The sequence below is a fragment of the Eleginops maclovinus genome, chromosome 21 (genome assembly GCF_036324505.1).
Source record: "Eleginops maclovinus isolate JMC-PN-2008 ecotype Puerto Natales chromosome 21, JC_Emac_rtc_rv5, whole genome shotgun sequence".
Lineage (NCBI taxonomy): Eukaryota > Metazoa > Chordata > Actinopteri > Perciformes > Eleginopidae > Eleginops > Eleginops maclovinus.
Window position 1 is genome coordinate 7,809,357 of NC_086369.1, and position 11,128 is coordinate 7,820,484.

The 11,128-nt window shown below is 40.1% G+C and overlaps 1 protein-coding gene across 1 annotated transcript; it reads left to right on the forward strand.

Moving 5' to 3' along the window:
- The first annotated feature begins 3,590 nt into the window (after positions 1–3,590).
- Positions 3,591–5,657, forward strand: LOC134858137 (E3 SUMO-protein ligase KIAA1586-like). Its single transcript, XM_063874041.1, has one exon. The coding sequence runs from the start codon at positions 3,591–3,593 to the stop codon at positions 5,655–5,657; it is 2,067 nt and encodes a 688-aa protein (XP_063730111.1).
- The last annotated feature ends 5,471 nt before the right edge of the window (positions 5,658–11,128 follow it).

The following is an 11,128-nucleotide window of genomic DNA, read 5'->3' on the forward strand; positions in this document are numbered from 1 at the left end:
ATTAAATTTGAAGGGTTACCTTTAATTGCATCCCTGCAAGTGTGGCCTAGGATTTTACAACCTCACTATAATGACAAATGTGTGTGGAGGGCTGAAGAAATAAACATATATATTTGGGGATTTAAGATCACACAGATAAGCTTCTCGCTGACATCTTTAGCACCTCAGCAGCTGTTTGATGTTGAGCTGTGACTTCTTATCATATATCTTCTCTTATCGTAACCCCCCACTCTGATTTCCCAGCTGGTCTGAAGATTTGAACCTCACAAAGCTTTTAAGGTGAATACACTACACGCAACATCGCAATCTGAGGAAGGCATCCTTGCATAAAATGATGAGGGTGGATCGTAACAGGGGATTTTTTAAAGTGTGCTGTCAGTTCTGTTTCGGCACTGTACTTTTAGTGAACTCACAATACTAATTCTGAAATATTACCACCTGTGGGCCGGAGATTGTAAAATATCTCACTTTACATCATATAGCTATAGACACACTGAGAAATGCAGATATTGGATCTATTTATTACCCCAAATAATCTAAGAGATTATTGGTTTTCTTTGCTCTTGAAAAACAATTTGACGGAGGGCTCCGTGGTAAAAAAAATTGACCGCTAACTTACTGAATATAGGATATATCAATACACTTCTTTGTAATTGAAAACTCACCAAATGCAGTCTAGTAAGTGGTGGTAGTGGATAATGAAAAGTGGCCCTCTCAGGGTGTAAGATAAAGATTTCTAAAAAGTGTTTCTCATTAGTGCCTTTGCAAACCTTGGGCCCACAGAGAAGTAAAACACAAGGAATCTTAACTCAGGCAAAGCTGCTTTTATTCCTGCTCCGCTGTCAGGTTTGTCTGTACCCATAAATACTTTTTTATAGATATCAATTTTCTAAAAATATAAACGACTGCACTGTTCTATCGGTGAATTAATCAGTGCAGTGCCATCCCGATCACTTTTTGAAGCTGTAAACTGTAGTCCTGCCTACATGAATAGCAGCATTTTATCTGAAACTAAAAATAATTGCTTATCGTGAGCACTCCTTGGCTCAGCAGAAATAAAAGTGTCCTCTGGGAAACATCAGATCAATGAGGCAAACATTTCATCAGAATTTGATTGAAAGGAGTCACTGAATCAGCAAGATTTTTATTGTTCGGCAAATTGAGAATTTGCGGTCATTCTTATGTGAGCTTGTTGTCCTCCAGCTATTACAAAGCTTTCAAGTTTGTATAGATAATGTTTGTTCAATTGGTTGGGTTGTATTAAAGGTTTGTTTAGTTGCACAGCCAAGTTATAAGAAAAACAACAGCTTGTATTAGAGTTCGGGAATTTGTATATCGTGTGGTCTACAAGGGGTCATAGACTGTTTTGTGGTGATCCTTCCTCTATTCTAGGGGTGCTTCTCCTTTCTGTGACAGGTGCTGAATGGAAGCTTGTTAGCAGCGTGTGCTCTGACCATTTCTTCCTTTTAAAACCTGTCTTGTCTCCCCATCTTTTTTTGCAGCCTTTGAACTAGGCTGGAACAGATGGGGGCTATTCTTTACAGGCTTGGCTTGGTTCAGATACACTGCCTTAGAGAAGTATTAACCCCCTTGGCTTTTTTCCTATTTTATTTCATTTAAACACCTACATTATATCAGTTGTTTTCCGAATTTTATGAAATTGACCCACCCACAACTACATTGGTAAAATAAAAAATAAGCTCCATGAAGACTAAGGAGCTCTCCAAACAGCTGTCAGGAAGTATTTGTCGGGTTTGGGTTATTAAAAAATCCTCAACTTTGAAATTTTACAAAGCACTTTTAATTCTTTTATTCCAAATTTGAACGTTCATGCATATTGGAAGATCCCTCTTCAAAACTGAGACTGATTTACTGTTATGGGTCCCAAATACAGTAGTATCTCTTGAGAACATGCTAAACATGTTCTGGGACACATTTGAGTTAGATTTACAGCTGAAATATGTATATGTGCTGGAAGCTTTAGCAATTGCTGTTTGTGTTTAGCATTAGCGGTTCAAGGACTAATTTGTGTTAGCAGTTAGCTTTAGCAAATCACAGGTTTAAGAGCAGGGTGCGAACTGGAGGGGAGCAGGGGGAGCTATAGCTCCCCTAGTGGTGACATGAGCTCCCCTGGGAACATGGTTTGCGAAATTTTAGGGGAGCTCTCTAAAATATTGATATGATGACCAAATAAATGCCATTTTGGGTAATGTTTTTTTCAAAGGTGTAAAATAAGTGAAATAAAATTCTATTCATAGTTGTCAGGCTGTATGACGTCAAAATGCCCAGTTGGCGGGCAAGAAAGGCATTCGATAGCTGTCTAGTTCTACCACCGGAATTTACCTAGGATCACCGATTACCTTTCATTCAAAATCAATGAATATCTCTACCTTAATGTGTTCTGACTGAGTAATACAATGCAAGACAGTTGTTGTTCGGTTGGTTGTTCAAATCGGCGAGGAGACAAGCCAGGACTAGGCATATCAGCAGCAGAAAAAAAACCAGGTTGTGGTTACAGTCAATAAGACGTGACCCCTGCCTTCGGAGATGCCATCAAAGTTTGGCAGCCCTCAAAGTATACACGTGAATAGTTGAATTTGCAAATAATTATTTTCTTACAAATCAGCCCTCTGTCTCAAAACAAGCTTCAGCAGCTAACTGGTAAAGTGTAGGCTGAACTAGGTTAGCCTACTGTTATCCTGGGAAAGCATAGCATCCTCTGAGCTAGATAACTCTCACCCGCAATTTGCGATATTCAGCCAGTCTATGAAACTACACGATTCATAACACGGTGACGGTGGTTTAAGTATTTTAATTACATAAGGTGAACTTACCATTTGATAAAACGATCACTGCAAAGACACATACTTTGAGGGTTGTTTTGACTTTGGAAGCTTTTCTGGGGTAGGAGCATCGTCTGAGTTTTCTTTATCTGCTGGTAGCCTATGCGATAAAAACATCGTCCGGACTTGTCTCTTAGCCGATTTGAACAATCAACCGAGCAACAACTGTCTTGCATTGTACTACCTTATTCAGACAATGTTAAGCAAAGAGATATTAAGTGATTTTGAATGAAAGGTAATCGGTTCGTTAATTCCAGTGGCTGACAGCTGTGGAAAGCTTTTCTTGCACTCCAACGTGCATTCTGACGTCACGTGAAAACTATCAATTTAGAGTTTATGATTCATGAAAAAAGTGTCGCCTGCTTGCCGCTGTTTGCAGCTCCGCCCACTACCAATTCACTCACGTGATCGTTTATTTACTGTAGCACTACATGTTTACAAGGTATTGTTGCTACTGCTGACAGTATGTTGAAAAGAAAAAAACAACAACTTACACTGGGCAATTTCTTTAAAAAGACTGCCAAACAACTTGATAAAGAAGACCAAACGAATGTAGCTGGTGGAAGCACATCCTTTGTGACTGCTGTTACAACAGTACCGAGAGAGGAGGGAGCTAATGTCAGTGTTGCTAGTGCTAACTTGACAGTTAAAGATAACTTGTGTGCTGAAGAGACACAAGAAGATGAGCCAAGAGAAGAGGCTTCTAACGTGATGACTACAATTACCATAGTAGAGGTCGAAGGAGATATGGAAGAAGATGATGATGTTGCTGATGACCACCCCACTTGTGCTTCCTCTTCCTCCCTGCCTGCTGCTCGAGATCGGGGGGGTGAAGTTGCTGCGGTGGTCCGGCGGCTGCCGGATGGCTGGACCAGCCAACAGTGGAGTGAGTGGATCACACGCCTCCCATGGCTATTCTCCAAGGATGGATCCATAGGCTGTACTCTCTGCAGGGATGCTAAAAGCCTTCTCCTCAGTACTGATAAAGGTGGAGTGCACTTATCAGAAGAATGGATGAACAGGGACGTATCCAGTAAAACTAAGAACAACTTGCGTAAGAAAATCTACAAGCATCGGGATAGTGTGGCGCACAACAGGGCAGTTGAACTGGCAGAAACAAGAAAACAAGCAATACTGCCGAACCAGATTCTCGCAATCAACGGAAAGTTGCTGGAGGAAACGTCCAATGCTTTCCGATCTGCGTATATGATAGCAAAGGAAAGGATGGCATTTAAAAAACTCCCACCTGTCATGCAGCTTCAAGAGATCAATGGGGCAAAGGTAGGCGCTGTACACAGATCCGACAAATCCTGTGCTGAGATTATTGGCCACATTGCACTCGAAATGCAGAAAAAGTTTGTATGTAATGTTAAAAAGGCCCAGTCAAAAATAAGCATCACTATTGATGAGAGCTCTGTGCACGGACGTGCATATATGATTGTATATGTGAGATGTGACGTGACAGGAAAGGGAGATGTGGATAATGTGTTTTTAGGCCTCAAAGAGTTAGTCGAGGGCACAGACGCCGAGTCCATCTACAACAGCCTGAGAGAGGCTCTACGTGTTGCAGGTTTTGATGACGAGTTTTTGTCTAACAATCTCATCAGCATAGCCACTGACGGCGCGTCTGTCCTCACTGGCAAAAACAGTGGGGTCATTGCTCGCCTAAAACAGGACTTCCCCAAAATCCAGTCTATACATTGTCTTTGTCACCGGCTAGAATTGGCAGTCCATGACTCTCTTAAACTTGTTGCTGGATGTAACCACTTCGAAATTTTTGTTTCAAAGTTGTACAGTTTGTACAATCAGTCCGCAAAGAATGCGAGACTCCTGGAGGAGGCAGCAGCGGAGTTGAATATGCAGCTTTTAAAAATCGGGCAGATTTTTACCATCAGGTGGGTGTCAAGCAGTTTTAGAACGGTTAAGGCCGTCTGGAACAACTACCCTGCTTTAGCAAGACACTTCAAAATCGCAAGTGAGGATCCATCTCGTAATGACACGGAAAGGAAGAAATTCCTAGGGCTCCATAAACAACTCTCAAACGCTGGATTTGTAGCCGATCTGGCTTGCATGAAAGACATGCTTCGTGAGCTTCAGGCCCTGTCACTAAGGTTGCAGCAAAGAGACATAGTGAGCGCGAATTGTCAGATTCAGCAGTGCATCGATGTACTTTCTGCTTTGAAAGAGTGTGGAGGTAAACCAGCACAGAAGGCCGAGGACCGCATAACACAAAGACTGTTCAAAGGTGTGGAGCTAGTGGAGTGCAGCGGCAAAATTAAAAGGGGTCAGTTCTATCAGTCTGTGATCGACAATCTTAAGAAGCGAATGCCAGAGTCAGATCTTGTCAATATGCTCAAACCCCTCAACAAGCGCTTTTGGCCACAGGACCGCAACGCACTTATAATGTATGGGGAAAAAGAAATACGGGCCCTTGCGAAAGAACTCGGTGAATCTGCTAGTGAAGCAGTACAGGAGCTTCGCGACTGGAAGTTACAAGATGCTGCACCTGCACCAGGCAAAACGCTGGAGAAACTGTCCATTGCAAGCAGAACTTACCTGCCCACTTCATCGGAGTGCGAGAGGGGCTTTTCAGCTATGAATGACACGGACAGTAAGACTCGCAATAGACTGCGTGAAGCCAGCACCTCCTCACTACTTTTCGTGGACCTTAATGGACCTCCACTGGAGAGATTCGATCCAACGCCCTTCATTACATCTTGGCTGAAGTCAGGTCATCGTCTGTCCACATCATGGGCTAGTGGACCTAGAGCAAAAGCAACTGAGCCCAGACCGCTGTGGTCGCTTTTGTGTTAGGTAAGACCCGCTTAACTGAATTTTGCTGTGTTGAAAAAAATGCCAAAAATACCATGCAGCGTCTAATATCTCTCTCTCTCTCTCTCTCTCTCTCTCTCTCTCTCTCTCTCTCTCTCTCTCTCAAGTGGCTCCATGGACCATCAGCATCTCTTCCACCATGCAGCGTCTTGTCATCTGTCTGCTCTCTCCCTCTATGTGCATCGTTGCGTATTGTTGTATTGTTAATATTAATATATCTTCATGGTTGGTGCTGCGCTGCCGCACCTATCGCGTGTGTTCGGCTATAGGCTAAAGCCCATGACATGTGAAATGTAGCCTATGTATTTTTAGTTATTTTAAATTGACTTAGGCTAATTAAACAGTCAAACGTTACATTGGTGGTCCGTGGATTATTTATTATCAAGTTGATTGAAGTTTGCGTAGCCCATACATGCTCGGTAAATCTGTTTCTGTTTCATGTAAATGTAGACCTTTGGCACCCCGTGTGCAACAGATTTTCTATTTAATAGGCCTATGTCACAGATCAGAATTCCCCCCCCCCTCAAAAAAAAAAAAAAAAAAAAAATCCGGCTCCCCCGGACACCGTGGTATAGTTCGCACACTGTTTAAGAGTGTCGACGGAAAGCGAGGTCCATTAAACTTACAAGTTACTAAGGTGGGGGTTAAATTAACCAGATGTTGATTACTAAAACCAACCAGTCTGTTCATTTCTTAAAGGTTTCAAGTATCCACTCAAATATGTTTTCACATTCCTCTCCTGAAGGCCTCACTGTGTACTTCCCTTTCATCTGATATTCAAATGTACCCCTTGCACAACAACAAGTATCAAACATGACATTAGTGTTCTAAATATGGTGGAATTATGTATTGGTACATTTTCGAGCTTAAAGCAGTCTAATGGAAGTTTTATTAAAACAAACATCTATATTTAGAAACAGAAACATTGATCATAGTCATATATGTGTTGTTCATCTAAACTATATTTTAGTAAAGATCAGATTGGATTAAAGTTGAGGCTAGTCTATTTGTTACCTGCTCAGAGCTTTTGGAGGGTTGATTTGGTTTGGGTCAGTGGTTCTGCAAGAGGAAATGGTCTGCTTATCTTGATTTTTTCTGTTTTGCAGGAAGTTGTAAATCCATAAAATTTCGCTGAACAGCATTTCTGGGGGTTGGAACAAAAAGCTGATTTTGTAGGATGAGGATTGTAGTGTCTGCATTCCAAGCATGCAGGAAGTATCCCAACATAGCTAAAGTACAGTATTTTTAACAGAACTAAAAAGTATTTTCTAAAGGTGAGCATAAATCTCCTCTTGATTTCACTTGTTGAGGTTTTTAGAGAGTCATTTTTAAGTTTGAGAGAGTGGTTTGGGACTAACTCCCCATTCAAATCTATGCAATGTTTACATTATTGTGTTGCTTGGCTGTAGTAAGTGCAAGGACAGTGAGGTCATATGGGTATATTTGACCCTTTTCAACTCCAGTCTGAGCTGGGGATGAACAGGCAAAGGGACAGAGCAGGTGTAGCTATGACACAATGTGTTTAAAACTAGGAAAAATCTATAATTTCTGTTCTTAATGAATGCAGAACAAATCTTTGATCCATCCATGCATTCCATTAATTGGTTCTATAAAAAGAAATTACAATATTTTTGTAGAATGTTTTTCTGCCATATGATGATTCCAAATGTATATCAGTTTATAGTATTCATATGCAGTATGTCTGACAGAATGTACAGCAGGTGAAACAAATCTGAACATTCACACAACAGTCAATTTTAAAGACTAAAATGCTCTCATACAAGTTTGTTAAACTGCATGCTTATTTCACATTCTGAACATGTCATAGACTCAATTGGCATTCTGAATGGCTGGGATGTATCAGGAACCCTATACATGTTACAGTTTCAAGTAATAAACATTGTTGTTGTGTATTTGATGAACACAAACGACAGTTCCTCTGGATAAAGACGGGCAGAATTGCATTGAAATTGCAAACATTTATTTTAATTTGCAGAGGGTTGATTCAGCTCATTTAAAGTACAGGTTAGTCTCGATAAAGGCAACTCAGAAAGTTTACCCAAATGAGTGCCCAGTTGTATTTCTTGTACGATGTGCGTAAGTGCCAAAGTCCCTGCTAAGTTCATTCATCATATTCTCTGCTCAGTGTGTTTTGCTTGATTTAAATGTCATACAACGATTCCAAGGGTTGTGTTCTCACAAGTGAAGAGTGCCATTTCCCTCTCTGTTACTGGAAGTATTGTTTGTGGTGGCTTGTTTTGTGTTACTGGTAGTTTTTTTGTCACACTTTTTGAAGAAAACTGTTAGAGTTTCACTTTCTCTATGGGGCTTCAAAGTGTGTGATTACAGCTTCTCTCTGAGACTCAAGCCTCAGAAGCTCTGATTTTCTTTTTTCAACAATCATGAAAGGTACCAAATGGTTTATTTGCTAAATAAAGACATGTCATATAACAGTGCAGATCTCCCTCTGAGGCTTTGGTTGTTAACTTTGAAGTAGTCGGTCTAACACACTTTTAAATGTTAATAGAAGCTCTTTGTTGTAGTTATAGGGTGTTTTTAATATTCTGTTCCATATAAAGAATATCAGAATATTTTTTGGTTTGTTTTCATGTAATATCTCCGGTGGTTATCTGCCAGAACTTAGTAAACACAAAGGGAGAAGTCTGCTATCTTCCAGCGTCTTGTTTTCATCAGAGGTTGATGCTTCGCAACTCATCTACCATGTGGTCTGGCCTATGTCAGGCACCATGGCTGACCAAGCAGCTAACAAGGAGCACTGGCTTAATCATTACATCACCCTAACATTTGACCAAATTTGACCAGAACACAAAGTACTGACTCTCACTGAATCCCTTCTCCCTGGCTGAGGAAGAAGGGGTGAAGAAGAAAGCTGTGAAAAAAAGGGAGAGGCAACGGCTGGGCGAGCTCCTGTGTGCTATGTGTGCAGCAGACAGTATTGTCACTCGTGACAAAGTTGACAACTCACTCATCTCCAGCCTGTGCTTCCTAATTTATTTTTTCATGGGGTAATGTTACAGACTACCCGTGTCATCATAAGCATCTCTTACATTGTCATCCTTACTTATCCTTACCATCACTGACAGGTACAGGCAATGAGTGCAAATAGGTAGTAAGTTGGCTACTTTCAATATTTGATCCCTTTAATAATTATTGATATGTTTTAGATCCTATGTTAAGGCGATGAAGAAAGAAAGACAGGTTCCCTGCTAAGCCCGTTTCGCAGGGTGTCTCCAAACCTTTGTTTTAATGCATAATGTGCTCAGGTTTCAAGGCAGCAGTCACTCTGGATGAGTTTGGGTAATGTATTTTCATATATCATAGAAGTGAGTTAACCTAATTTACCTGGGGATATGGGGAGAATAAACCATTCCTAGTCCATTGCTTAAAAGCTTGATTGATAACAAAATAAACTGGTATTTCACTATAATTCTACAATCATTTTTGTGTGTTTAGAAAATGTTTGAAACTGTTAGGTTCTAAACTTGAAGGAGGAAGTGAGAAAAAGAATCCAAGGGGCTTCTCGTCAAGTTTAACAACATGTATTAATAAAATGATGTGATAAGTCCACAAAAGATACTTGGCCGAGATCTTCTCCCACTAAATGGTCCACAGTCCACTTTCGAGTGGTTATCTGTCTACAGTTTATAGCGAGAAGTCCCATTCTCTGTTTTCGAACATCTTTTCTACCCTCCCGCTTGGGGGTGTAGTCTTCTCTTATTGGTTGGTGGCGCATAGGTGTGTCCCTGCCTCTGGAGGTGTAGTCTTCTCCTATTTGTTGGTGGCACATAGGTGTGTCCCTGCCTCTGGAGGTGTAGTCTTCTCTTATTGGTTGGTGGCACAGAGGTGTGTCCATGCCTCTTAGCCATTGTTGATTTAATCAGATCTTCAGTCGTCCTCAAAGAGAGGCGTAACCAAATATCTTTTATAACATATTTCATAACATAGTTTGGGCTAGGCAAATACAGTACATAATTAAGCACATAGTAACATTTGATATATTGATTATTATCACAAAACTAAAGAGAAAAAACTGAACCATAAGCATATCTCATCAAATTTTAGGACAAATTCATATAATGTAATTTTTTTTAAATGGATATAGTTGATTTTTGCAGATTTTAAATAGTATATCTGTGTCAAAAAATATTCAGAAACAAGAAAAAAAAAAAAAAGGCTGAAAGCATGTATGGGTTAGCCAGTGTCTTGGAAGACCAGCTGAAGTGACTTGGCAATAAACAAAAGCTTTGCAGTTCTGTGTTGATTTAGAAGCCAACATTGAGGTCAAGTTGACAGAAGAAAGCTAAATAAATAAATACATTCTGAAGCTGCTTAAATCTCTCCTTTAGGAAACCATAGCACTGTCTGTCCCTTGAAAGCCTTACCTTCAGGCCAAGCTTTCATAAATGGTCCCCTCCCTTGCACTGAGCTTTTGGTTTAAAAATAGCCTTTCAATTTGACATGCTTACCATCAGTAAGCAGCAGCAGTCTTACCTTTTAATGCAGAGAGCAGAGCAACATACATAAGAGGAGAGCAGAGAGATATTGTGAAAGTGTAAATTGGTTATTTAGATATTGCAGTTTTGAGATACAAGATTTATCAAATCCATTTGTTCTTTATTTTCCAAAGACAACAGCAAAATGTGAAAGGAGAAATATTTTTTACGGATGATGCAAGTGTTTCATTCCCCCTCCACTGCCTCTTGTGCCATATTGTAATCTACTTGGTTGTCACTGACAACCACAAGCGCCTTCATGGATATCACACGGAGACGCATTGATTTATTCTGTTCAATCAGCCATATCTGTGCCCAAAAAATGGATAGAATGGGAGCTGGGTCTTTTGTAACGTTTCTAATTAAGAAAAAAAAAACATTTTGTTAACAGTCTGATTCATAATTAAAGTAATGGTAATTTTAGAAAACCCCAAAACGCAAAATTATAGCCAATTGGGAAAAAAAAATCTCACCTTACCACTTTTGATCAATGCCAAATACAGTAATGAATTTATAATCAACTGAAGCTGTATTGATTAAGGGTTAGGAAGCATTGGACACAAACCGTTGTTTGTTTTCTATTTCTCAACTATTCATGTTCCTATAAGACAGACATTCAGAATTGATTCCTTTTAACCATGACTGAGGTCAGTTATCCATAACGTGATATCTTAAATTATTAAGTGACTGCAGAAAGTCCGTTTTTATTTCCAGTCCCCTCTCTTCTCTTCCTTTGATAGCCTTGTCCTTAGTGTTACGCATCCAATCTGGAAAACACTGAAGCCAATTGTATGTGTTACAGTGTATCGCGCCCCAGGCCCTTATTATCCTGTCAGAATTTTCAGAGTTTTTATCAAGTTTGGTGCTCAAAACAGATGAAGTAATTATTGTGGGTGACTTTAATATTCACGACAATGGTAAAAATAGCCTTCCTATTGC

What these genes read in the sequence shown, in the direction of transcription:
- LOC134858137 (XM_063874041.1), top strand. Translation starts at nt 3,591, where the DNA reads ATGGAAGAAGATGATGATGTTGCTGATGACCACCCCACTTGTGCTTCC.